The sequence below is a fragment of the Conger conger genome, chromosome 11 (genome assembly GCF_963514075.1).
Source record: "Conger conger chromosome 11, fConCon1.1, whole genome shotgun sequence".
In the NCBI taxonomy this organism is placed as follows: domain Eukaryota; kingdom Metazoa; phylum Chordata; class Actinopteri; order Anguilliformes; family Congridae; genus Conger; species Conger conger.
Genome location: NC_083770.1, coordinates 32,930,040 through 32,955,134, shown reverse-complemented (window position 1 = coordinate 32,955,134; position 25,095 = coordinate 32,930,040). Strand labels below are relative to the sequence as shown.

Genomic DNA, 25,095 nt, shown 5'->3' with positions numbered 1-25,095 from the left:
GAAGCAAATGCCCAAAACTCTCCAACCTTTAGACAAATACGGTTTAAATGTTGTATGCTACATCTCTGTAATAGACCCCATTATAAGCAACCATTTAAAATAAATTTTTTAAAGCATCTTCTACAAAGTTGATCCAATCTAAATGTAATACACATGCCTGGTGGGACCCAAACAAACGTTATCACTGTTTTGAAACCATTTGTCCATGACATGTCAATCAATTGCTGTGGGCAGGGCCATTTACTAAAAACACTCATGAATGTTTTGTTTAATCCTTGAAAAACCTGGTGAGTACGTTGATGTCTTGACTTGGTAGTGTCACATACGATTTGGGATTAGTTGGCCATTGGGGGCACAAATATTTGCTTATTAGAAGAGTGTATCTGGCTATGGTTAGTGGGAAATCATACATATATATTAGATTTTTCCATCATTCACTAAATTTGACACCAAATATACCTGGAAGAACCCGGAAAAAAGGAAATATTTATTCATAACATGTCAATGAATTGTTTTGGGCATGCCTATTTTTACTAACACAACAGTAACTCCTGAACACTTTGCTCAGTCATCATTGAACTTATATACTATATATAACTTATATAAAATGTATATATCATATGTAGTAGTTGATTCCGAGGCAACATGCACGTTTTCTGTCATTTCGCCAACAGGAAGTGCTATAAGAGAAATATAAATAAAAACTAACTGCTTGACCAATCAAGTTTTGCATGCCATTTCTTTGTGTCAGCCCCAATTGGATGTAAAATAATGAAGTCATATCTAAAAAAGATGCCTGCCATAAGCCAATCAGCTGTTAGTGTGCACGTGACAGGCTCTGCAATGGCCAATCATCATTGTAAAACCTGTATGTATGTTGATCTCTTTGCTAGGGAACAGAGACTCACATTTGTTTGACCATTCATGCAATGTGTGTCCTTCCTTACAGCTTAAAAAATGTGTAATTGCCACATGCTGCTAGGACCCTGTTAATTACTGCTTGACGTTCATTTTAGCATTTCCTCTTTATAAATGGCTTGCGATTTGTATCTCTCCTGTCAATTCCTATTCCCCATTTTTGGAATACAAGCAAATAGTTCATACACAAAAAAAATACATGAAAACTTCCCTTGAAAGTTTTGAAAAGTTGTTTGGAATTGAGCTTGCTTTTTCAAGTTCTGTCATCAAAGAAATGGATGAAAAGAGTATAGTAGATTGTCAGTTATTCTACTAATGCAGTGGTTCCCAACCTTTTTTGGCTTGTGACCCCATTTTGACATCACAAATTTCTGGCGACCCCAGAGACTTTTTTTTTTCTAGAATTAGTTCTTGATCATGTTTGTTATACTGTGTTGCAAATACAGAGTAGCCAGATTAGTGCACAAAGTGACATTTTATTTTCCCTGATCAGGAAATACATGTACAGTTAGGTAAGCTACAAGGCTTGATAAAAAAAACAAAGAATTTAATCAACTACTACACATTTCAGGCGACCCCATTTGAATTCCGCGGGACCCCACGTGGGGTCGCGACCCCAAGGTTGAAAAACACTGTACTAATGACTAACATTAAATGAAATACTTGTCCTCTGAATGGGACTAAGCAACGTCTTGGACTCACTAGATGTGAATAACACTAATTGATGTGCCACAGGCAGAAGGGGAGACAGGGTAGGGGATGGGTTCACTTTAGGACTTTTACCCTGGTATATTTTTAAAATTCTACACCATGAACAGACTTATATGGATGACATATTTAGGAAAAGTTGTGAAGGGAGGCTGCAGTGTGCCTCTCCTGCTAGGACAAATCAAGATTCCAAATTCTAAAAGTTCTCTCCAATGACCTCACTCGCTGTTCTAATTTCAAACGACTTTAATGCACCTTCTAGGCAGTCAAAATTGAGGATTCACCCGGACCAAGTTATACGTAGCTTCATACTTTTATTTGTGCAGGGATTCAAGGTTCCTTTGGCGATATCTTTCATCCGACTTGGGAGGACCAACCACTCCGCTCATGCATTTCTCCAGTCTAAATTAATTTCCTATTTTATAATATGCTTTTAATATAACTGGCAATGCTTACCATTGCACACGTGATTGGGTATTTCAGCATTGGGCTATATTTTTGTGTTATTACATGAGCTCAGATGAGGTCACACTGCTGACGGTGGCAGGTTTGGGGCTGGACACAGCTGGACACAGGGGGCATGGGAATGAGCTCTTCATTGCTGGACCATTTATAAGAGCTGAAATTGAAGAGAGCAGCAATGCTGGTATATAACAATGCAAGGGGGCGGGAAGTGGTCACCCAAGGGCTAACAAAAGCCAACCATAAATACTAGTCTTCGGCATATGGGGGGAGTGGTGTCCAGGAATCCTGACCGCACTAAAGTAAAGGGGGCAGGGAGCACGGGGCAAGAAGTACAGATAACTCATTCACTTAAAATTCCCCCACCCACATTGATCTCAGTACATGTATCACATCTCTTGTATTTGGTCACCAGTCTATTTTTGGGGGGGTGGGGGATAAATTTGTTCCATAGAAACGTAACTGATCAAGCTGCATTTCAGTTACCTCCTCAGATGTTCTTATGTTATAACACAAAATCAAATTTTATGGATTTCTTATCATGGATTGTATGAATTTGTGTTAATAGAAAGCGACCAGCCATTAGCAACCAAAATAGTTGGCATGCATTAAATTCGAAAAAGATTTGGGTTCAACTTATGGTCAGGAAATGCAGCTATGAAATTAAATGATCAGAAATCATCATATCAGAAAGTTACACTGAAGCAGAAATGAAAAATATTGCACAATATTGTGTATATTTATTTATTTATTTTTAAATCTTTGGGGGGCAGACAGGAATATAGTAGATTGACTGTACTTGACTGTAAGGTTTATGAGATGTTAAATGTCTCAATGACCAGAGACAGAAAATGCTTGTATAACTTATCAAATTTGATGGTTCTTTGCTGAGAAAATCTCACTCTTTATAGTTGGCAAACTCCAAGATTGTGCTCAGAAGAATACTAATGAGGACATTTGTCTTACAGATTATTGTACTTTGGGCATTAGCGATGTCATTCGTTTTGTCTAAGGATCTAATATGCCAGTGTGTATGCGTTTGTGAGTGTGTGTGTGTGTCTGTGTGTGTGTTTGTATATGCTTAGGGGTACACCAGAAGCCAAACCCTTCAAAAAAGGAACAAAAACAAATAAGAAACAAGAGTGCCCCTCTATCCTTCTCAGTGAGTGGTACTGTGGGGCTCCCTACCATGGAAACTCCCCACAAAGAGCCAGACAAAGATTTGAGAGTGTAATATGTTTTTCTTGTTCTCTTTTCCATCATTCTTTCTTTCAGTCTGGTAACAAAGTTACTATAAGGGACACTAAAACAAAATATTTAATATTTGATGTATTTATTACTTATTTATTTTGTTTCGTTTTTTTGGTGCAGAGAGGAATACAGTTGATTTTTTCATCTGTTACGAGAAGACTTTGATGCCACCCTCTGTATTGGTTTACACTGGAGGAGGAAGTGTTAAGAGAGCGCTTCTGCAGTCTGTAAGGAAAAGGGAACAGTGGGCATAAATAACGCCCAGGCTGCCTGAGCTCTGGCTGCCACCGGGTCCTTGATGAACTCTATACGCCAAAGCCTGACACTGCTTGCGCAAGAAGGCTTTTTTTAAAACTGGCCCCATTTGCATGACAAAGAGGCTACTGAATCAAGGGCCAAGTGGTGTTGGTGTGTATGTGTGTGGATGGGGGGGGGGGGGGGGGGGTGCAGAAAAGGTCTGATTTCACCTCCTACTTGGTCGCAGTGGGTTTTGCCAGTCGGGGCAGTGGGTCCTGCAGAGTGGGAAAATGAGGGTGGAGGAGGAGTGGAGGACTGTGCTCTGACCGTGGACGTACCTGAGGGACCTGACCGAGGCTGTGGATGCTGGACGCTCGACGCGCTACACGCCGGACAAGCCCTGGAGGACTCCAGATCTTCCTCAGCTCTTTGTAAGGCTGTTTGCTTCTGTACGATCTGGTTAGCGTTGGGCTCACCGACTCATGGACCACAGAGGTTAACTACATTCTGTTCTGCTTTTACGATTTCTTTAACCATGCGTAATTTATGGAAAATCACTGTGATACGCAGCTCTTTTTTTTACAGTCTACCAAAATCCCCTTACCTTCTGCCTACTGCCTCTGAGCAGTATATGATGCAGCTGCATGTTACCGAGATAGAATATTAACTTTTTTGATTTGTAGTGTAAAGTCAGTTTATCTTTTTCTGGAAGAGATGGAAATTTTTTGGTTTTACTGATGGAAATATTATGCTAATATTATGTAATTGTCCAAAGGGAAGTAAACTGTTTGCTTTGTTTCAGCTGAAACACCAACTGCTAACCATGTCAGGAGTCTGGCTGAAAATTGCCTTTGTGGTGAATTTCTTTGTGGTAAAGTATATCATATCACTTTGTTGTGTGTACTATAATGTTCAATGCACTAATCTTTGCTGTATGTTATAAAATGTTCACTGTTTCTCAATTGAATGGATAGTTTGTAAAATGGAAAGTTGCGTTAAAACCAAGGGGCAGGCTGTTTCTTTCTGATGTCGTACATTTAGTTTGAAATGCTGGACTTGAATGCAGTTCTGTCCAAAATAATGTCTGTCGACTCAACTTCCCCCGTACCTCCCACACACACGCACGCACACAAACACACACACGCATGCACGCACGCACACACACACACACGCAGGCGCACACACACAAACGTGCACACACACGCACACACACACAGACATACCACAGTCTGGTATTAATAGTGCCTTTTTTCTCTCTATTTGGCTAAAGGTGCTCTGCAGCTGTGAACCCGTGCAGTCTTGGACGGACAGAGGTGGGTGGAACCATTGCTTTTTGAGATCTTCTGAGTGGCTGTATGTAAAGGCAATCATTATTCCTCTACATTTGATAGGCTATACAGTCACTTACATTTCTCTAAAAATTTTAATTCTGCAGTATATGACCACTACATATGAGCCTTGTGTCTCAGTTGACTGGTTAAGTAATAAAATAAATTACAGTAATTAAATTCATACTCATAACACACAAATATATTGCTATTGCTTATTAATTCTACTTGGCAGGCCAGCTGAATCGACATACAGAGCTTACATTCAAAATACTGCCTTTTTACAGCTTGATATTCATTGAAGTCAGGGTGAGATTTCATTAAATTCAGGTTTCACTCAAGGGCTCATTGGACCATTTAGGATCTGAACCAACAACATTCTGAAAGCAAACCCAAATCATCAGCAATTGCAATAACAGTTGTTCATTTACATTTGGTCCTCCTGCTAAAAGGTGCAGATGAGTCCCACGCAACTCTCCAGACCCTGGAGACAGTGTTCCAGCTGATCAACATCTCCCTGGACTTCTGGCAGGCTGAACGTTTCTGTCTGGTGCAGTTCGGTACTCTGGCCACTATGGGGCGCAACAGGGAGGAGAACGGCACTCTGAAGCTGCTGAGGGAGGCAGGGCTGGACAGGCCTGTGTGGGTCAGAGACCCCGATAGGCCAACCAGGAGTTTGCGGACACTCTCCAAACAGTGTGAGATATTACCGCTCAATCTCGTTAACAGAGTCAATCCAGTGGGTAGAAAAGAGACGGTAACAGGTTGTCTACATTGCCATGGGAACAGGGTCTATTTAATTTGAAAATCCCTGCTTACAGACTGGAGGCTTCTGTAATGGTGGTTAAGCACAAGGGACTAGTCGACAGACGTCTGCACATTCCCACAATTTGTTCACGCATATCTGGCCAATTCCAAATTCGCTAAAAAAGCTAACGCTATCTCTACACTTCCTCCCTCCGCAGACGTGTCTCTGACCGCCCTGACCTTCCCCTTGGAGGCTCAAGAGGGCTTCGCCCGTCTCGACCTGCAGTTCCAGCCCCTGTCGGCCATCAGCGTGTGCGTCCGGGTGCTGTGGGACCCTCGCCACGCCCAGGTGTCCACAGTCTTCAGCTACGCGGCTCCGGTCTTCACCAACGAGTTCCAGCTGAGGGGTCGCGTGGACACGGCGGGGCGTGTCCTGCTGGCACTCATCGTGCACGGCCAGCACCGCCCCTACAAGGCCTCCTTCCCCAACGATGGCGGGTGGCACCAGCTTTGCGTCACCTGGCGCAAACGGGATGGCTACTGGGCCATCTACGTGGACGGGGAGAGGCGGGATGCCGGGTCCGGAGGGGACACGCCCAGGGACATCCACGGGGAGGGCATATTCATCATCGGGCAGGACCAGGACTCGTTCGGGGGAGACTTCACCGAGCCCTTTGTGGGTAATGTTACGGATCTGAGGATTTGGGACACGGTGCTAGGGGAGAGACAGGTCGTGGAGCTCGGCACCTGCTCTCAACTGACCCCAGACCCACTGTTTGCATGGAGCACCAGCAACATGACCCTCCACCCCGATGTGAGACTGATCCCAGTTCAGCTGCTCTGCCCAGGTGAGCTTGCATTGAGTTACTCTCCATCATGTGCTCGTAGGAGCTGTGTTACTTTTTTATTGCTTCTTGAAAAACCAGTAAAGCCGTACATTACAATTACAATTCCGATATTTACAGAACATAGAATACATGTTTTTTATTTTTTACATTTTTTAAATGATCAAACCCAAGGAAGATATTGGCAGTGTTTTACACAGACACACACATACACGCATGGAGACATATGGATGCATGCAATCTTTGCATAGGCCATGTGTGCTGTTCATCAAGTGATAACTGTTATTGTACATTCAGTTCAGTTTATTCTTTGTCCTAAATGGGCAATTTGTTTGCAGCAGGACCACACACATACCACACAACAATAGGCATAACACAATACTGACAGACAGACAGATTCTGCACAAGAAGCATAATAAATAGTTCAGTTGTGATAAATATTGGCAGTGCATTAAAAAGTCATTTAAAATCAAGACACAGTTTCAATAAATATGAGGTAGATTTAAAAAGAGGTAGTGGATTGGGGTATGGGGTCACTAAATGGACAAGGCTATCTTCTTCTGTTGTGTGCATTCAGTGCTTGGATAGAAAGAGGGATAAAGGAATTTTTGTACCTCTGTTTTAAAGCAATGGGAGTGTTAAATCGTAAGCCAGATGGCAACAACATGTATTCTGTATACAGAGGATGACTTGTATCTTGATAGATATTCATGGCTTTGTTAAACACCTGCTTGTTGAAATACTCAGTAAGACTATTGAACTTCACTCCCACTATCTTATTGGCCACATTCACAATTTTAGAAAGTGCATTCTTGTCTTTGATAGTGACGTTTCCATACCAGCAGATAATGGAGAACGTCAGGACAGACTCAATAAAAGCTCTATAGAACACCTGAAACTTAGCAAGTTTCCTGAGAGCAGAGAGTCTTTGTTGTCCTCTCTTGCACACAGAAGTGGTGTTCAAGTCGAACTTAAGCCGGTCATCAATCAAGGTGCCCAGATACTTATAACATGATACCATATAAACATCCTGCCCCTTGATTACACTATGCACTGGAGCAGGGGGGAGGCGTCTGAAGTCTATAGACATGTCCTTAGTTTTACTGATGTTAAGATGCAAAAAGGCATCTTCACACCAGGACACAAAGTCATCAATGACAGGGCCATGCTCATTCTCATGAGTATTCAACAGACTGACGATTACAGAGTCATCTGCAAATTTTATAATGTACCTGTTGTCATGTTGGCTAAGGCAGTCATTGGTATACAGAATGTACAATAGAGGGGAGAGGACACACCCCTGAGGTGAGCCGGTGGACGATGTTAGGGCACTGGACAGCACATTATTCACCTTCACCCTCTGAACTCTCTGCGTAAGGAAGTCAAGTAGCCAACCAGTCAGGAGTCTTGGATCAAAGCTAAAGTTGCTCAGTAATTTCTCAGTTAGCAGGTGGGGTTGGATGGTATTAAATGCTGAGGAGAAATCAACAAAGAGCAACCTAGCATGATTCCCACTCTTCTCCAGATGTTTATAGAGAAGATTAAGTAGAGTGATGGTAGCATCCTGCACCCCCCTCTTGGCCCTATAGGCAAACTGAAAAGGATCCAAGAGGGGTTCCACCTTAACTAGGAACTCAGCTTTAATCAACTTCTCAAAGGATTTTGCAACAAGGGATGTGAGGGCAACCGGCCTGAAATCATTAAGGGTTTGGGGGCGACTGACCTTGGCAACAGGCACCACTACAGACTGCTTCCATAGAGATGGCACCCTCTGCTGGAAGAGTGACAAATTGAATATGTGATGAAAGATAGGGCCTAACTGTTCGGCACACACTTTTAGCATGCGGCCACTGATGTTATCTGGGCCAGAGCTTTTTTTCGGTCTGCAGTGTTTAAAGCACCTAACAACACTATACTCATTGAAACTAGGGATAAACGGGGGGGATGCCAGGAGACTCCTCTTGAGTTCAGAATGTCTGTTGCTGAAGTCATGTGTGTCAAATCTGACAGAGAACCTGTTGAGATCCTCTGCCAGTACTGAGTCAGATTTGTTGTTAAATTCTAACTTTCTCTTTCCCCTTTCCTTAAGCCCTACAATAGTCTTCATACTATCCCAGGCAGAACCCAGGTTGTTCATTTTGAGCTGTGTTTCTAATTTATCTTTATACTTAAGTTTGCCTCCCCTGATTTCCCATTTTATATCTTTTTGAAGTTTGTGCAATACCTGCAAGTTACCCTCCTTAAAGGCTCTTTTCTTTTCATGCAAAAGACCCATGAGAGACTTAGAAACCCACGGTTTACTGTTGGGGTATACTTTCAAGGCCTTAGTTGGAATAACAATATCCTCACAGTAAGACACCCAACTACTGGTAACATCAGTCAATTCATCAATATCAGAGCATGAGTCCTTAAATATATCCCAATCTGTGCAGTCCAGGCACCCCTGAAGAGACAGGCAAGCATCCTCTGACCAGTCCTTAATATATACAGTCTGTACCTTGCCCCTCTTAAGAGCAGTTTGATATGAGGGGATGATCACAATTGTGATCAGATGAGCCTAAAGGTGGGAGGGGAATGGACTTGAATGCATTTTTTACTGAACAATAACACAAGTCCAGTGTTTTATTGTGTCTAGTGGGGCACGTAACGTACTGGTGGAAGTCTCTGAGTGTTTTAGACAAAGAGCAATTGTTCATATCCCCAAGAATAATGATTGGGGCATCAGGGGATCGCATTTGGAGTGAGTGGGTTACTTGAGAGATAATTTCACAGGCATTGTTACTGTTCGCCTTGGGGTGTATCATCTTTATTGATCCCATATGCAGTACAAATATTCAGCACATAGGAGGCACAGGAGCAAATAGATAAACAAGATAAAACAAGAAGCGGTCAAACAATAAAATGGAATGGAAAAATCCTGTAAACAAGCCTGAATGATTGTGGTAACAGGGAAGCTCATCAGCAATCAACTGATCTAGACTGGCTGATTAATTTGCCTTGGCAGCATTGCTTTGAAACAGTCTGGTTGGTCAAGCTGCCAGCTGTTAATAGCACCAGTATGGTGCCAAAATGCATCCCTGCTGTGAGTTTTCAGTAACAAATGCATTTTGACATTAGGTTGAGTTTTGGTTGGAGAAGATAAACTATGAATCAAAATATGTCTAGCTTTGGCTGAGCCAGAACATTTCTCAGAATGCAGCAGAGATTTTTGTGGCATCTTTCAATGGTGTGTCTGGCTCAGGTGCGGCCAGTTAAAAATAAGTGCTTTGTCATGATCATAGGCCTTGAATGCATGTGCTTCAGGATCATTTAGAATTGATCTCAGTCTCTTTTTTAAGCAACCTTGAGCTGTGGAAAGATGCTATATTTCCATAAAAAACAGGTACACAATTATTGGCACGTCTGGTTTAATACTTTGTGCAACCACCCCTGGCAAAGATGACAGCTGTGTCTTTTCTATTATTTTTTTAAGACTAGAGAACACATTTGGGGTAATGCCCTCATGGACTGCCCTCTTCAGTTCAGACCACGGGTTTTTCATGGAATTTAAGTAAGGAGACTGAGATCTCCATTGCAGATCATGGATGTAGTTTTCACTTAACCATTTCCGTGTGGATTCTGATGTATGTTTGGAGTCATTGTCCAGCTGGAAAATCCACCTACGACCAGCTAGCAGAGACACAGATTTTCTGCCACAATTTTCTGGTTCTTTGCTGAATTAATTATGCCATTGATCTTAAATAGTGGCCTTGCACCACTGGCAGCAAAGTATCCCCAAAACATCAATGACACACCGCAATATTTTACAGTAGGTATGAGGTGCTTCTCCTTGTATGCATTCCTCTTCTGCCACCAAACATATTGATGGTATGTATGGCAAAGAAAGTTGTGCTTAATAAGGGCTGTCTTCATGCCACCCTTCCAAAGAGTATGGATTATGGAGGTGCCATTTCACGGTTCTTTTTGAGACTTGGTGACTGCGAGATGCAACCAACCAAGTTCTTTATGGCCTCCCTCACCATCTTCCTTACTGTCCATGGGGACAATGTGCACTTGCCTCCTCTTCCTGGGAAGTTTGCAACCATTCCTTTTTTTATTATTGTCTGCGGTATGTATAGGTATTATAAGCGGTATTTTTATGTTTTTTTTGTACCCATTATCAGACATCTGATAGTCAATTACCATCTGTTTCTCTTGACTTCTTTGGCTTTTCACATGCTGATGGATGACAAAGGGATTTTTCATGGTTGTTATCTCATTTTTATACTCTAGTGAAACAGAAAGTGATGGAATGATACCATATACTGTAGTTAGACTTTAGCCTGGGATTAACTAGCTAAATTTGACAATTTTATGTTGTTTCATTGCTAGGGTGCAAATAATTCTCGAGCTGACTGTACGTTTTTACTGCTAACAAAAGTACCTTAGTGCATTTCTTGCTTTATGATTTAAATCCTGAATCATATTTTGAATGGCTTATCTAACACAACTACAAGGCAGGCCACCACATTAGAATCACTTAAACTGAAGAAACATTGGTGTAGCCTGTTCAGTATGTCTACCATCATTCCCTGGATGGCAACACATTTGTTTAATTCCTTGACATACAATGTTTTATTGCTCCAAGCAATTGCTTGCTCTATTGACCAAGGCACTGGCCTTGCACCTGGAAACAAATGGAGTTTGTTTCCAGGTGCTACACTGTGGCTGCCCACTGCTCCTAAGTTACTAGGAAGGGTTAAATGCATATCTAAATCTATTATGTTCATAAATTGAAACTGCTATTATCATGATGTGTCTTATGTATGGTCTCATTACATTACATTACATCTCATACCACCTTTTGGTTCAATAAGAGTACTGTCATGTAAAAGTTTAACAAATTAAAGATTTCTCCCAAGTAAACACGATTTCGCTATAGAATAGGAAAATAAACTAAAAGTGTATGCAGTTTTGTGAACTAAGAAAAAATAATATTCTGAAAGAAATACGAAACCATTCATGATAAGGTACTGATGGACAATAAAGAAAATAGTTTCTGCACAGGTTATGTTTGAAATAATTCAATTGCTTGTGAGTGCTTGGCATCTGCAAACAGGTTTTTCAAGAGAACACAAGAAACATTACTGTAGACATTGTTCTGATGTGCAGATGTGTGTGAGCCAGTTTCTTCAGAAATTATGATTTGGAAATTGAAATGTGAATGAAAAAGGTCTTTCAGGAATAGCCTACCATTTTCGTTTTTGAGCTTTTGTTTTTCAACTTTGTGTCTGTATCTGCTTTGGAGTAAAACTTTTTAATTATAGCTTTACTCAAAAGGAGAGTATTGTTTATTTTGTAAATGGTTTTTGAAGTCTTGTTTTGTGTGTTAATTGTTTTTAGCCATGTTAACTGCTTTCTGAGCATTTCAAGCTGTTTCAAGAATTGTGGGAAGATAATTTTGAAAGAGAATCGGTATCGAGTAGGACAGTCAGTGTTCTGGACCATGTATTGCATGTTCTGGAAATATAGTCACTACTTATTTATTTGGTGGAAGAAGCTTCAAATCTATCAAATAAATTATTGCATTTGAAATTTTGTGGAATGAATCTAGGTCCACAGAATTCCTCTATCATATGCTTGTTTTTAAGAAACCCATACAGAAATTATTTATTTTCCTCATCAAAAATAATTTTCAAACTGCTGACCATGTCACCAGGTATAACCATTTGAGCTGGGTAGTTTTGATCACCTGGTGAATGAGTACATTTTGACCTCACACATTTAGCAAAAGGCTGTGTGAACTGCAAATAGATGCCTATTGGAATATGGGTTTGGGGGGGGGGGTGTAATTGTTTTAGGGGTGTGAGTTTCTAGAACTATGGGAAGGGTTGTGGGAGATTCCCAGTGCTGACTCCACTAAGCAGGATCCCTGGCTTACTGTAGAACAGGAAATTGGCTGTCTCAGTTTTATAAAGTGGACCACACAGTGGGAGCTTAGAAAAGTAAAAACATTCAAACATTCATCAAAATGAAATAGCTTTGGAGGGGGAAATTTCTTTCCTCATCTTAGTTTCACTCATGGCAGAGGATAAATAAGATTTTTGAAATGAGGCTCATCCTTTCCGGTGGAGATACGGTGCAAGTTCCCATTGATGTAAAATGAGTGATTACACAACTGACGCTCTGTGATAAACTGCAGATTCCATCAGAGAGCTTCAAAGGGAGTCTGGAAATGTCTTCTTGTCAAAGCAAATGCTGGGATCATGTACACGTCAAATCGTATTAGCTGGGTGAATGGAAATCTTATTAAGATGAGGGCTAAAAGAAAACTTACTTCTCCACCATTACATGTATTGAGCATTCTGCTGCAAAATGGCTGTTGGCAATGGAAGATGGCCGCTATAATCAATGTATCAGAAATAATAATTATAACAATAGCAATAATAATAATAATAATAATAGAACTGACACTACTACTCACCAATTCTGTGAAGTATTAGCTTAGCTTGTAAAGGGGTTTGGGAATAAATCATTGTGGCATATACTCTCTATACCACCTGATTGCCCCTTGTGGCATAATATTTGTATAAATGTCTGTGCTCAATCTTTTGTTTGTATAATAGTATAAATGTCGATAGTATGTTGATTATATTGTTTGGTAGCTGTGCTGAAGGTAGTGACGGTAGTATAACCTGTAGCGGGTGGCCTGTAGTGTAGTGGTTAAGGTACATGACTGGGACCCGCAAGGTCGGTGGAGCCACAATAAGATCCGCACAGCCTTTGGGCCCATGAGCAATGTCCTTAATCCTGGGGATGGATTGCTCCAGGGGAGGATTGTCTCCTGCTTAGTCTAATCAACTGTAAGTTGCTCAGCCAAATGCCATTAATGTAATGTAATGTAATAACCTATTTGTTTTCTTGATGATGCAGCAGTCTACAGGCAGACAAAAGCCAAACACTGCCAGGCCCTTTCCTCCAGGCAGCTATCCCGCTACACCTATGTCCCCTGCACAGACACACTGCCCTTTGTCTGCACCACCAGCACGGGTAAGTGCTACACCTCCATTGTTCTGGGCTGGGCTCTCTGCTGTAAATTCCAACTATGCGAGCTTGACCATCTTGAAAATTGAGTTGGTCAAGCTGGTCATAAAGCTGGTCAAGCTGGGTATGAGTTGGTCAACCAGTGGGTCCTGGTAGCTTGTCTGGGCTGGTACAGCAGCTGGTCAACCAGTTACCAGCTATTTAAAAACATAGCTTGGGTTGTTCAAACTATGTCAAGCTGGAAGCCGGTCTGAACTGGTCAACCAGGTAACTTGTCTGACCTGGTAGCTTGTAGCTTGAGCTGTTTCAAAATGTAGCTCGAGTTTTTTCAGCAAAGACACCTACACATCTCTATCTCTCTGCATATCTCACCCATCATAGCTAGGGTGACCATGTTCCCTGGACTACGTAAATCAATGAGAACATACAGCAATGGCATTTGTCAGAAAACCCACTGAAATATGGTGTGACAGAAATACGGATTTTCTCAGAACATGTTGGGACACGTGTGACTGAGATTGCTGCACCAGCTTCTAAAGTCACCCCGTTAGCTTCTCAACAGCTCCACACTCATATGCCTTTACACGTCTACTGCTTCAGCAACTCAGACCGCTACACCTCCTTCTCCAAACCCTAGCACCTGTGTTTCCCCATCCCTGGGCATGTCTGTTCCTCTACCCTTGCACACTTTAATCCTTACCTGTATACCCCAACACCTTATCTGCCTGTAGCTAATCACCAACACGTTCACATGCTGTTACACACAGATACATTCTCACAGACACAGCCATTTAATCAGTCACACTGACACAGAAGCTGACACAGACAGGCATAGACACGAAAACAGACACTGACTCTAACATATTGGCTGTTGTTGTATTCTAGCTGCCAACTGTGGTATGCTAGTTTGAAAGTTGATTGTACTCTTCAAGGATTCTGAATTTCTGTATGCTTACACTAGGACTCGGAACTGTACTGTCCTCTCAGGTCTACTTTTGCACTTGTTCTTGTGATTGATTTGCACTTTGTTGTACGTCGCTCTGGATAAGAGCGTCTGCTAAATGCCACGTAATGTAATGTAATGTAACATATAAACAGAGATGTAGACACAAAAACACCGATCCATACAGCTGGCACAGACTGATGCACAGGTCTGTGTCTGCAAAATGGACGTTGATGTCCCTTGTCTGACCTGGAATACTGGCATTTTGTGTGTGTTCAGCGTTTGAACACAAGGAGTTTTGGACATAACTTTGGCATTTCTTCTTTGTTCTGTTTGTTAGCACTGTGTTTGTTGCATATGCAGTGTATGCCTGGCAGTGATTTGGTGTTTATTCACAGCATGTTAAGTGTACGGCCATGTCGTGGTGTCTTGCAGAACGCTTCACAAAGATACAGGAGCTGAACGAAGCGCACAATGGGAAGCCAAGTCCCTTCATGCAGCACCTGATGCAGCTTTCCAACAGCACCCTGGTACGTTACATTGGTGCATCCCTCTTTCATTCCTCCCTCCATCTCCTCTCTTCCCCTAAATCATGTAGGGAAACAGAAGGTGCAGTGACGGAGTTACTCATTGTCAGGATTAATGACTGCTTGCTAAATAAGCTCCATTCACCTTGAGCCAGTATTCATTTCTGTTTAAAGTGTGCCGCTTAAGTCTGCTTTCAACATTTTCCTATAAACCAGATTTTCTATAAATGTAACATAAAACTAATTTATGAATCTTTAGATATGTACTTATTGGTAATGAGATATGCCTTCTATGGACAATTGGCGTATTGAAAATAAACACGCTAAACTGGTGAGTGTCGATACAGGTACTTTAACATACTGTATATTTCGAAACAATCAAATTTCCACATTTGAACATATATCAGACAGCACGTTACTAAGGGTTGGGTCACAGAAAAGTTGATCATAGACCTAGAAAATGAGGGAATGTATGTTTGAAACCACTGGCCCCTTTGTTTGTGACAGACACAGGTAACAGAGGGGCTGGTCCCTGACGAGCCTCAGGAGCTGACCTGGGGTCAGGTATCCGGCCTGCTCAACGTTTCCAGTCAGGCCTTGGAAGAGTCGCCGACTGACCTGGAACCTTCCGACATGCTTCACCTGGTCCAGTTCCTGGCCCGCGCTGCGCAGGTCCCGACGCAGTCGAACGAGAGCCACGATGCCGCGGCCGTCACTCAGCACTTCGTGACCGTGGCAGACAGGATAGTCAGTCAGGAGAACGCTCCCACATGGCACGCTATTACACAGGTAACAGCCCCAAACACCCTGCCACCGCAAAACAGGCAGTACACAGCCCAGCCAGGAAGCATTCCACATTTCCCCACTAGAGGGCAGTAAATGCAAAAGAGTCTGATACCTTTTTCCTTCATACAAAAAGAGAATATCATTGTGTAATAATCAAAAGTTTAAATGGCTGATATGAGAGACAATACAATATGATATTGATCATAAATGCATTTTAGTGTATAGTATAGCACTGTATACACTCAGTGAGTAAAGTAAGTATTAGGTATTTATTAGACTTATTTTGTAGACTTAGGTCTTCTCTAGCCTATTCATTAGAGCTTTGATGCATTGTGTGATAGAGAGAGAGAGAGAGAGAGAGAGAGAGAGAGAGAGAGAGACTAGCCCTTTCAGTAGGTCTAACCTTTGGTTGGTTGTCATGAACAATCTCGCAGTTGTATCACCTCCCCCAGCCCTCTGCCATACCAAGGGTCACCACTGAAGAGGGACGTATTTTATTTTATCTGTTTTTATAGGTTGTAAATGGACCGATGGCAGTAGTAGAGAGCATTGACAGGATGGTGACCAATCTACAACCTCTGATGATGGCTGAGAGTGACACGCTTCTGATCCAGACAGACAATATCAGTGAGTTAGACTGCACACACACACATACACAGTTTCAAATATACATAAACATATAGACAGTACACATACATTCTTGATAAAGGCACGCATGAGTACACATACATACAAATATAGGCAAAGGATGCATACACACCAAAACACACAGGAAACCAAGCCAAGGTGTGTATAGTTAGGCATGCATTGCTCTTGTAAATTTTCTCACCATAATTTTCTCTTCCCGTATGCAGTCGTATTCTATCTAAGACAGCACAAAACATTCCATTTCATGAGAATGTCATCAGAATAGCTGCCCATGCTAGCAGTGATGTGTGCTCATTGATTCTAGCTCTTTTTGTGAGTCTAATAGACTTAACTATCCTATTATGTAGCACCGCTGCTTTTAAGAACATATTTAACTGCATCTATGTACTTTATGTGGTGAATAGCTATGAATAAAGTCAGCTAAATTGATGTTATGTGCTTTTCTAAACAAAAGTATTGTGTGTTGATTTATTCAGAGCTGACTGTCCAACAGAAGAGTTTGGGAGGTGACACCAGTGGTTCTGAGTTCTGTGGACTTGAATTTGAAAATGACACCGGCCTCGACTGCATCTCAGTCCCAACCCAAGATATGCAGACTCTTCATGATATTGGTGAGAAAATCACAAAATAGCTATCACTGAGTGAATATGCTGTATAGAGAGGTGGCCCAAACATTCTGTTGCCGCTGAATGCCACATTTTGTTAACTGTGTGCCTAATGTAACCACCCAGGTTTCCGGAAGGTTACCCTGATGAACACTTGGTATGGTTCTCTGCGGCCGCTGTTTCAGACCCAGAGCAACACCACCCTGTTTCCTGCTGTCACTGACGGTACTCAGAAGTAAGTGCTGGATTGCTCAGCATAGTATCTGAAAATGGTTTTAGAGAAAGGAAACCCATTATTCACTGTACAACTGGATCCAGCTAAATATAAATATAGTGCTAGCCTGGGGACTACATTATGGTCCTTGGGTGCTCATAATGCGAAAGTATAGTTTCAGTGTGATGTTCGAGATTGTTTTTCTGGCTGAAAAGCTCATTTTTCATCAGCAGACCTTGAGCATATTATCATGGTGCTGGTGTACTTTTAGTCCCTGTGTATATAAATGGTTACAATGTAGTTTTAGTTCAAAGACTGTGTTTGACAGGCAGGCATTCCCTGGCCCTCACTCCTTGCCTTGTGCTGTGTATTGCAGGTATATGGGGACAGTACTGGGGTCTTCTGTCATCTCCAGCACGGTGCTTGGGGATGGCCAGCCTGTCAGCATGGCGGTTCACTTCCAGCTCCAGCACAGACCTGAGGTTAGGACTTAGAACTCTCCTCCAGTGCTCAAGCAATGCAGTACAGGGCTCAGATTCAGACAGGTATTCAGAGTAGATGAAATCAAAGGCCTAAATTCAGTAGAAGTCAGTGGAGAGGGCTACTGGATAGTTAATTTGGTTAAGGCACCACGGTCTGTGATAGGATCCGAAACTTGCCAGCTCCAATGGGTGCAATCTGCAATTGCATAATTGCCCTGCGAAAAGGAGGGTTCAGTGCGATAAGGTTCTGAATTCATCGCTTTCTGGAGGCACCCGTAGATTGCAGCCAAAACTGCATATGAAAGTTCTTCCTCCAACACAGCTCAATGTGAGCTTAACTGTAGTCAAAGAAGCTGCTGGCGAAACCACGTGTTTCAGAGGAGAACCAGGGATGGCTACTGTCTCCCGAATCAGCAGTGGGGTATGCAGTATCAGCTGTGGTTTCAAACCATTGCCCATTCCAAATGGCCTATTCTCCAAATGTATTTAAAAAAAGGTCATTCAGGTAAAAAATTATGAAGATTGGTTTGATTTACCTAAATCGAAATCACACTACTGCCTACATTTTATTAATTTTAATTTTGTCTGGTCTTTGAAGCTGTACTGACTGTTCTGTTCCTTCCAGAGCATTCCTGGGACAGCATATGACCCTGTGTGTGCATTCTGGGATTTCAGTCTCACGTAAGTCGCCATCGGTGCTGTAATGTTACTCACACATGGCTTCACACCTTTGAACTGCCCTTTTTAATTAATGGCGACTGTGACTACCTAATGTAATTAAAGCTTAAGCATGCATTTCTTGTACTCAAAGAAAATATTTATTTTTCTCCTCCTTATCCTCCTCTACTTGTTCTTGTTTTTCTTCATCTTACTTTGTTATTGATTTTACCTTGTATTATGTTCCAAGTATAATGGAAACACATGTAAGACATTCTTGGTCTTCCAGTGTACTTAATGGTTGTGATTCACCAGCATTGAGTACATAGGGCATGGGGTCAGTACGCATCAATCTGACTCAGGTAGCCATTTACCTTATAGGGTGTTCCTCCGCCTAGAAACAGTTATGGTATCCTGATGGTTGCCATCCTCAATTCATCTCTACTTCTTTACCAAAGGTTCAGGTGGAGTTTCTGTTGTGATAGTTTATTAGTATCCATTAAAAGATAATGGATACAGTACACAAGCAAGATTATCCACTTCTTCTTGCTTCAAATCTTATACAATCCCAACTCAAAGAGGGCCACATATTTGCCCTTCAGATGAGTTTATTTATTTGTTCACGTTCACTTTGAGCAAACATAACCAGCCATAAATTATTATATATAATTATTATTATCCAACCAAAAGTCTCTTCCAATCTCAACAGAGTACACATTTGGTTTGTACTTGATTATATTCTATTTACACATAAAAACACAATGATACACACATAGACAGACCCATATACACATGCACACACACTTGCACACGCTTGCTTGCATTGCTTGCTGGTTGTCCATTATATCCATTAACCACATTCTCCTATTCATAGGTCTTTTGGGAGCTGTATAGCCCTACCCTGGATGAGCTGCTGCGGTTATAGACTAGGCATGTAAATGTGATGTTGGGGGGTATAGGGTAGCTATACAAGCATGTTCCCCTTGAGTGAGAACCTCAGAGGGTACAGCAGGAACCATTGGAAGTTCTTCCAATGAAGAGGGGATGATCTAGCCTCTCTTCAGTATAGTCTTCATTTGGTCCTTGAACTGTTTCTTCTGCCAATCAGCGGTGCATTGACCAAGATGTAGCTGGCCGTAGGTCAGTCTGTGACTCTGCCTGCAGGTAAAACCTGAGGTATATTGGGGTTAACCAAGTCTGTTTGTCAAAATGTCTCTCAACCTAGATTTCCACTCCTCTAGACATCTAGATTGCAGTATTTAGGTGTGGGAGGAAAGTGGAGCACCCGGAGGAAAACCATGCAAACTCAGGTAGAACTGAGTGCATCCGGTTAGCCGAGACTCAAACCTAGAACCTCGTTCTTGTGAGGAAACAGTGCTAACCACTGCACCACCGGCTGCAGATGGCCCTTGCCTCACATCTATACAGGTAGACTGTCCAGTAAATAAGCACTTTGGTCTGGAGGCTGAGGCTGCTGTTCAGGAAAACGGCCAACCCTTGAGGCTATTTCTCATTGATCATTGTGCAGTTGTTGGATATTATGCATCCCAGGTACTTGAACAGAGGTCAGGTGTTGTGAACGGTGGCCTGTAGCGTAGTGGTTAAGGTAAATGACTGGGACACGCAAGGTCAGTGGTTCTAATCCCTGTGTAGCCAAAATAAGAGCGTCTGCCTAATGCCAAAAATGTAAATGTAATGAAGGTTCTCATGGTAGGAGGTCAGCAGATTATCTCTGTTTTTTGTGTGTTGATAGTCAGCCCCATTCTCCTTGCTGAGAGGGTCTCAGGTGTGTGGGCTACCAGGGGGCAATCATCAAGATACTGTCCTCTGAGGTCAACTTGGTGGTTGCCAGATGTTGGTGTTTAAAACCTGAAATCAATTCTGTCTCCGGTCTACTTCTCTACTATGATGCGTAATAGTGCTGAAACGCAGATCGGGAAGATATGATTGGATTGGCTAGTGAACCTTGATTGACTCCAGCATTGACACTTGCCATTTCTCCTGGAGGTAATGTGTGACAAAAAACATGCCAACTGCTTTGGGCTGCAGCATCAAAGAGGGTGAAGCTCAGAGATATTCACATCCCCATCCCGATTCCGAGTGGAACAACTGTTTGATGTCTACTAGCTTGTCAGCAAGAGAGCAAGGGAAATTGTTTCAGATGTCATTGTTGAAGAGTGACATATTAAAGGTTGGACTGGTAGTTGGATGATACGGTTGCTACATAAGCACTTATTACATGTCAACAGTTTGCAAGAGATATGTGTAGAGTCATACGCACTTCACTAATTTCCACTGGGGTATCTGTGAGTGTGGGTAAGACCCCATGAAGATGTTGTTTTTCCTGGGGCAATCCTTACCAAATGTATGTGTAACCCTTTCCCATGTCAGTAAGCAAACCTGCTCAGGGAACCTGGTCTCACTTGACTGCAGGCACATTCATTCAGTAGCACTGCTCACTGGCAATACATGCTGTTCTGCACTGAGTTCATTCTGTACAATGGCTGACATCTAGAAGTGTTCTTCCTTATGTTCAATGATAAGTCTCATTGTTATGTTAGTTTTTTGACCACTCAGAGGTGTAGCCTCACAGGTGTGGTTTCTTGCCCAGAGATGGTTTATAAAGTAACATAGGGGGTATGCTTCTCCTAATGCCACAGCCTTGATGGACCTGAGGATTCCACAAATTACATAGAATTATTTTTATTTTATTTATGAAGAGATTATAAATTCAAAGCTTTCCATCACAGTTTGCTTTTCTGTCAGGGTGTGCTACCTATTATCTTCCCAGATTCCAGGTTGTCTCAGAAGTGTTCATACATGGGGCCTCCCTGATAAAACCATATTTAGTATGTCATCAGACTTGGATATTCCTTGATATTGAATGGATAAACCCCAGCCTGGCTGCTTTTTCCGGTTCTCCCTTAGGCCGGACGTAGGAGGAGGTTGGTCCACAGAGGGGTGCCACGTCATTTCCACCCGCAGGAGCTCCACTTCCTGTTACTGCAACCACACCACTAACTTTGCTCTGCTTCTGCAAGTCTATGAAGTTCAGGTACAAGATATTTATTTTATAGCCATTTTTGTAGTGTGGCATCTTCCAAGTTATATATTGGCCCTGGTCCCTAACATTGGGCCCTGGTCCCTAACATTGGGCCCTGGTCTGGTCATTGCAGAGGAGTCCAGAGGACCAGAGTGCCCTGCAGGTCCTGACTCTCATTGGCTGTGGAGTGTCTCTGTGTGGCCTCATCCTTACCTTCATCCTCTTCGTAGCTGTGGGGTGAGCGTGCAGGTTTCCAAACCCCCAAGAACTGTTTTCACTGTAGGCTTCCCTCCTCCTGCTCAAACCACAGCGTTCTCCTCTGTAAACAGCCTTTTTCTCTCCTCTTCCTGTGAAGCGTGCCCAAATCAGACCGGAACACAGTCCATAAGAACCTCATTGTGGCGCTGGGCACTGCTGAACTGCTCCTGATGTGCAGTGATTCTGCAGCACCCCACCAGGTGGGTTTCTGTTGTGAGCAATCAAGGGTCCCATGCTCATACACACTCAATGACATGTTTATGCTAATTGTACTTCCCTTTTGTCATTCCATGTTTGTCCACTAGGAGGTGTGCCTGGTGGTGACAGCAGGCCTGCACCTGTTCTTCATGGCTTCCTTTACCTGGATGCTGGTGGAAGGCCTGCTGCTGTGGAGCAAGGTGGTGGCTGTCAACATGAACGAGGACCGCAGGATGAGGCTGTATTATCTAATTGGCTGGGGTACAGGAAGACACACACACACACACACACACACACACACACGCAGCTTCATCTTAGACTGTAATTTTCTTTTTCTTTCATTGTCTTTAGCCAGCAGCACAATACATTATCTGACAATATTGCCACATCCTTGTGTGTCATCCTCCAAGTTAATTAAAGATAGCACAGTCACTGAAAACAAACCCTTGTAGACAGCCAAATTAACAAACTAAAGCTTGCAAACTAGTCAGGGTTTAGTTCAAACATTTCTCTCCCTCCTCTCATTGAAAACAACAAATTGAAAACCCAACACAAGAGACCCTCACAGATACAATGCACATGCAAACAAGCATGCTTATGCACAAGCTTATTCAAAAAAATATAATCATTTCTGCCATGCCCTTTACTTTAGGAGATGCATACATTTTCATGAGATATGCCTGTGTAAATTCTAGCCACTCAAGCATTTATTTGTAATAGACAAAATAATAATAAAAAAGTTAGCTTTTCAGCTCTGTTCACAGTGCTTTCTTCAGCTCCACAACCACGGCTGTCTCTCTTTCTTGTGTGTTGGTTCACCTGGTCTCAGCCGTCTACTGTGGAAAGAAGCACAGTTTTTAAATCCTGAACTGATCCATAATGGTCCAGCTGTGTGTCTACTTAACCAGTAGACGTGGTCCTTGGATTGCCCTGCTTCCTTCTCACAAACCGAGCCCAGCTGCCACAAAGTGCTTTAGTGTAGGACAATGGGCAAAGGCAGACATCAGTAATGAATGAAATAAACGGACAGCATATAACAGTACAGACACAACAGCACATATACACAAGCACAACTGCATACTAGCACACACTTGCACACACAGTGATACATCTCAGGAAAGGTGAACTATGGTCTACTATAGTATCCAACAAGCTTTGGCAATGCAATTGTACAAATCTATCATGCCAATAAAGCATATTGAATTGAATTGAATTGATGGATGTAGGTAATGAAACACAGACTAACATTAATATAACCCTCAGTTAATTGGCCAAGGGAAGTAGACTTTGAATAATGCTGTGGGACATCGACGTGTAGCAAGTCACATCACACACCACAATCGCAGGCGAAGCCATCTATTTATTGATGTTTCTCTCTCTCCCTCCCTCTCTCTCGTTCATTCAGGTGTCCCAGTTGTCATTGTCATTGTGACCTTGACAGTTTCTTTTGACAAGTACAAAGCTGACAATTACTGCTGGCTCAATGTTCAGACTGATATCATTTGGGCCTTTGTTGGCCCCGTACTTTTTGTTCTGGCGGTAAGCACCTCAGCCGAGTTCGCCTTTTCTCTTCACAGGCCAACGTGATTGGTCCCTTCTGTGAGCATTGTGGTGCAGTCAATAGTGCTGTTTGTATATGTGCTGCTTGAGCTCCCACAATGCAGTGCTTCACTAATGTATCTCAGCACCTTATGGTCCATGCTAGCTTCTGCGCTTTAATTGCTGTAATGTGTGACAGGGAAGCATGACAAGCAGCTTAGCTCACTAGATACATTTTCTGAACTTTAAATTCATACAAAGCATTTAATTATAATGATTTATGCATGTATTGTGTTTTGTGACTGTATTGTATGTTTGTCTGTGCATATGTACATGTGTGCGTATGGACATGTGACTGGCTCTGTGTGTCTCCAGGTCAATGCAGTGGTATTATGTCGGGTTGTCATGGTTACAGTGTCAAGTGCTCGACGGCGTGCAAAGATGCTCACGCCAAGTTCCTCTTCCCAAATACATGCATTGGATCTCACTTGGTGAGTCACAGCCACACATTCACATGCACGCACACACACACACACACACACACACGCTTTTGTGTTCATGGAGAATGCTTTTCTCTCAGTCCGAACACAGGAAGAGGAGGCAGATGTCACTGTGACATTACGACAAACCATCTGCGGCAGACAGACAGCCAGGCAGACAGATAGACAGACAGAGAGATCCTTCTCCAGGGGATAAGTCAGGCTTGGGGCAGTGCAGAGTAACTGAGAAACAGGCTCAGTTTAGCTTGTCATGTTTCCACAGTATGTATTCTACTGTAATGAATGCATCTGTCATGGAGGTGTTGAATTGAGAACAACATACTTAGGGAGCTGATATCCCCAGGATGTGGGAGAGTGTGTGTGTCTTGTCAGACACAACACCTGGGCAGTAAGGAGAGGACAGGTCTGTTGGAGTATCTCTCTCTCTCTCTCTCTCTCTCTCTCTCTCTCTCTCTTCTCTCTCTCTCTCTCTCTCTCTCTCTCTCTCTCTCTCTCTCTCTCTATCTCTCTCTCTCTCTCTATCTCTCTCTCTCTCATGTATACACTCATTGCATTTGTTCAGGGAAACTGAAAGGAAGGTTGAATACTAAAGGTGTACTGAACAATAAGTATTATTCCAAGTTAGTCAATAGATTGGCACTGATGATGTTGCTTTTATTAAAGAGATTTAAAGGACAGTCTTTAAGGCAAGATTGTTGTGTTATTACATTTTCTTTAAAGAACAGAAAAATCTTGAGAGTGGGTAGCTGCAAGTCTTTACCATCACCATCTCAAGACCCTCCTTCCAAAGGAATCCAAAGGAGTTTTCAGGATAAAAAGTATAACTTTGTGAAAAATAAATGAAATGGGAGGGAGGGGATTGAACTGCTCATTTTGTCCTTGCACACACGGTTGAATGTTGAAAACTCAATCTCCTAGCCCTAGGTGCAGTGTCTCTGCAACAATACCGATGTTAACAAAGACAACCTCCTTGCCTCCCCTTCACAAAAGCCTTTATTTATATAGCTATTTGCTAGATGATTCTAAAGAATCGTCGTGATTGAACGAGGTGCTGCAAGGCTGCAGTAGCCTGTACTATATGGCTCTGGGGTGCTCAATGAGCAAGGCTTAAATAACATTTTGCTTTTTCAAACTGTACTTGCAGCCTGGAGCTGACGGCTCCATTGCGTTTTCAAA

General features: G+C 42.4%; 1 protein-coding gene across 3 annotated transcripts in view; it reads left to right on the top strand.

Moving 5' to 3' along the window:
* The first annotated feature begins 3,828 nt into the window (after positions 1-3,828).
* adgrd2 (adhesion G protein-coupled receptor D2) overlaps positions 3,829-25,095 on the top strand; it is a 35,924-nt gene continuing 14,657 nt past the window's right edge. Inside the window, exons 1-19 of one of the 3 annotated variants that reach the window (XM_061259513.1) lie at positions 3,829-4,007; positions 4,379-4,447; positions 4,847-4,889; positions 5,363-5,602; positions 5,870-6,499; positions 13,409-13,525; positions 14,898-14,992; positions 15,497-15,778; positions 16,291-16,402; positions 16,900-17,034; positions 17,155-17,263; positions 17,619-17,724; positions 18,350-18,405; positions 21,310-21,436; positions 21,558-21,661; positions 21,780-21,882; positions 21,988-22,141; positions 23,286-23,419; positions 23,795-23,910. In XM_061259513.1, the coding sequence (XP_061115497.1) occupies positions 4,400-4,447; positions 4,847-4,889; positions 5,363-5,602; positions 5,870-6,499; positions 13,409-13,525; positions 14,898-14,992; positions 15,497-15,778; positions 16,291-16,402; positions 16,900-17,034; positions 17,155-17,263; positions 17,619-17,724; positions 18,350-18,405; positions 21,310-21,436; positions 21,558-21,661; positions 21,780-21,882; positions 21,988-22,141; positions 23,286-23,419; positions 23,795-23,910 (2,711 nt within the window). In that variant the 5' untranslated portion in view covers positions 3,829-4,007; positions 4,379-4,399. Of the gene's footprint in view, positions 4,008-4,378; positions 4,448-4,846; positions 4,890-5,356; positions 5,603-5,869; positions 6,500-13,408; positions 13,526-14,897; positions 14,993-15,496; positions 15,779-16,290; positions 16,403-16,899; positions 17,035-17,154; positions 17,264-17,618; positions 17,725-18,349; positions 18,406-21,309; positions 21,437-21,557; positions 21,662-21,779; positions 21,883-21,987; positions 22,142-23,285; positions 23,420-23,794; positions 23,911-25,095 lie in introns of all 3 variants that reach the window. The other 2 variants (XM_061259511.1, XM_061259510.1) reach the window with 2 other exon arrangements.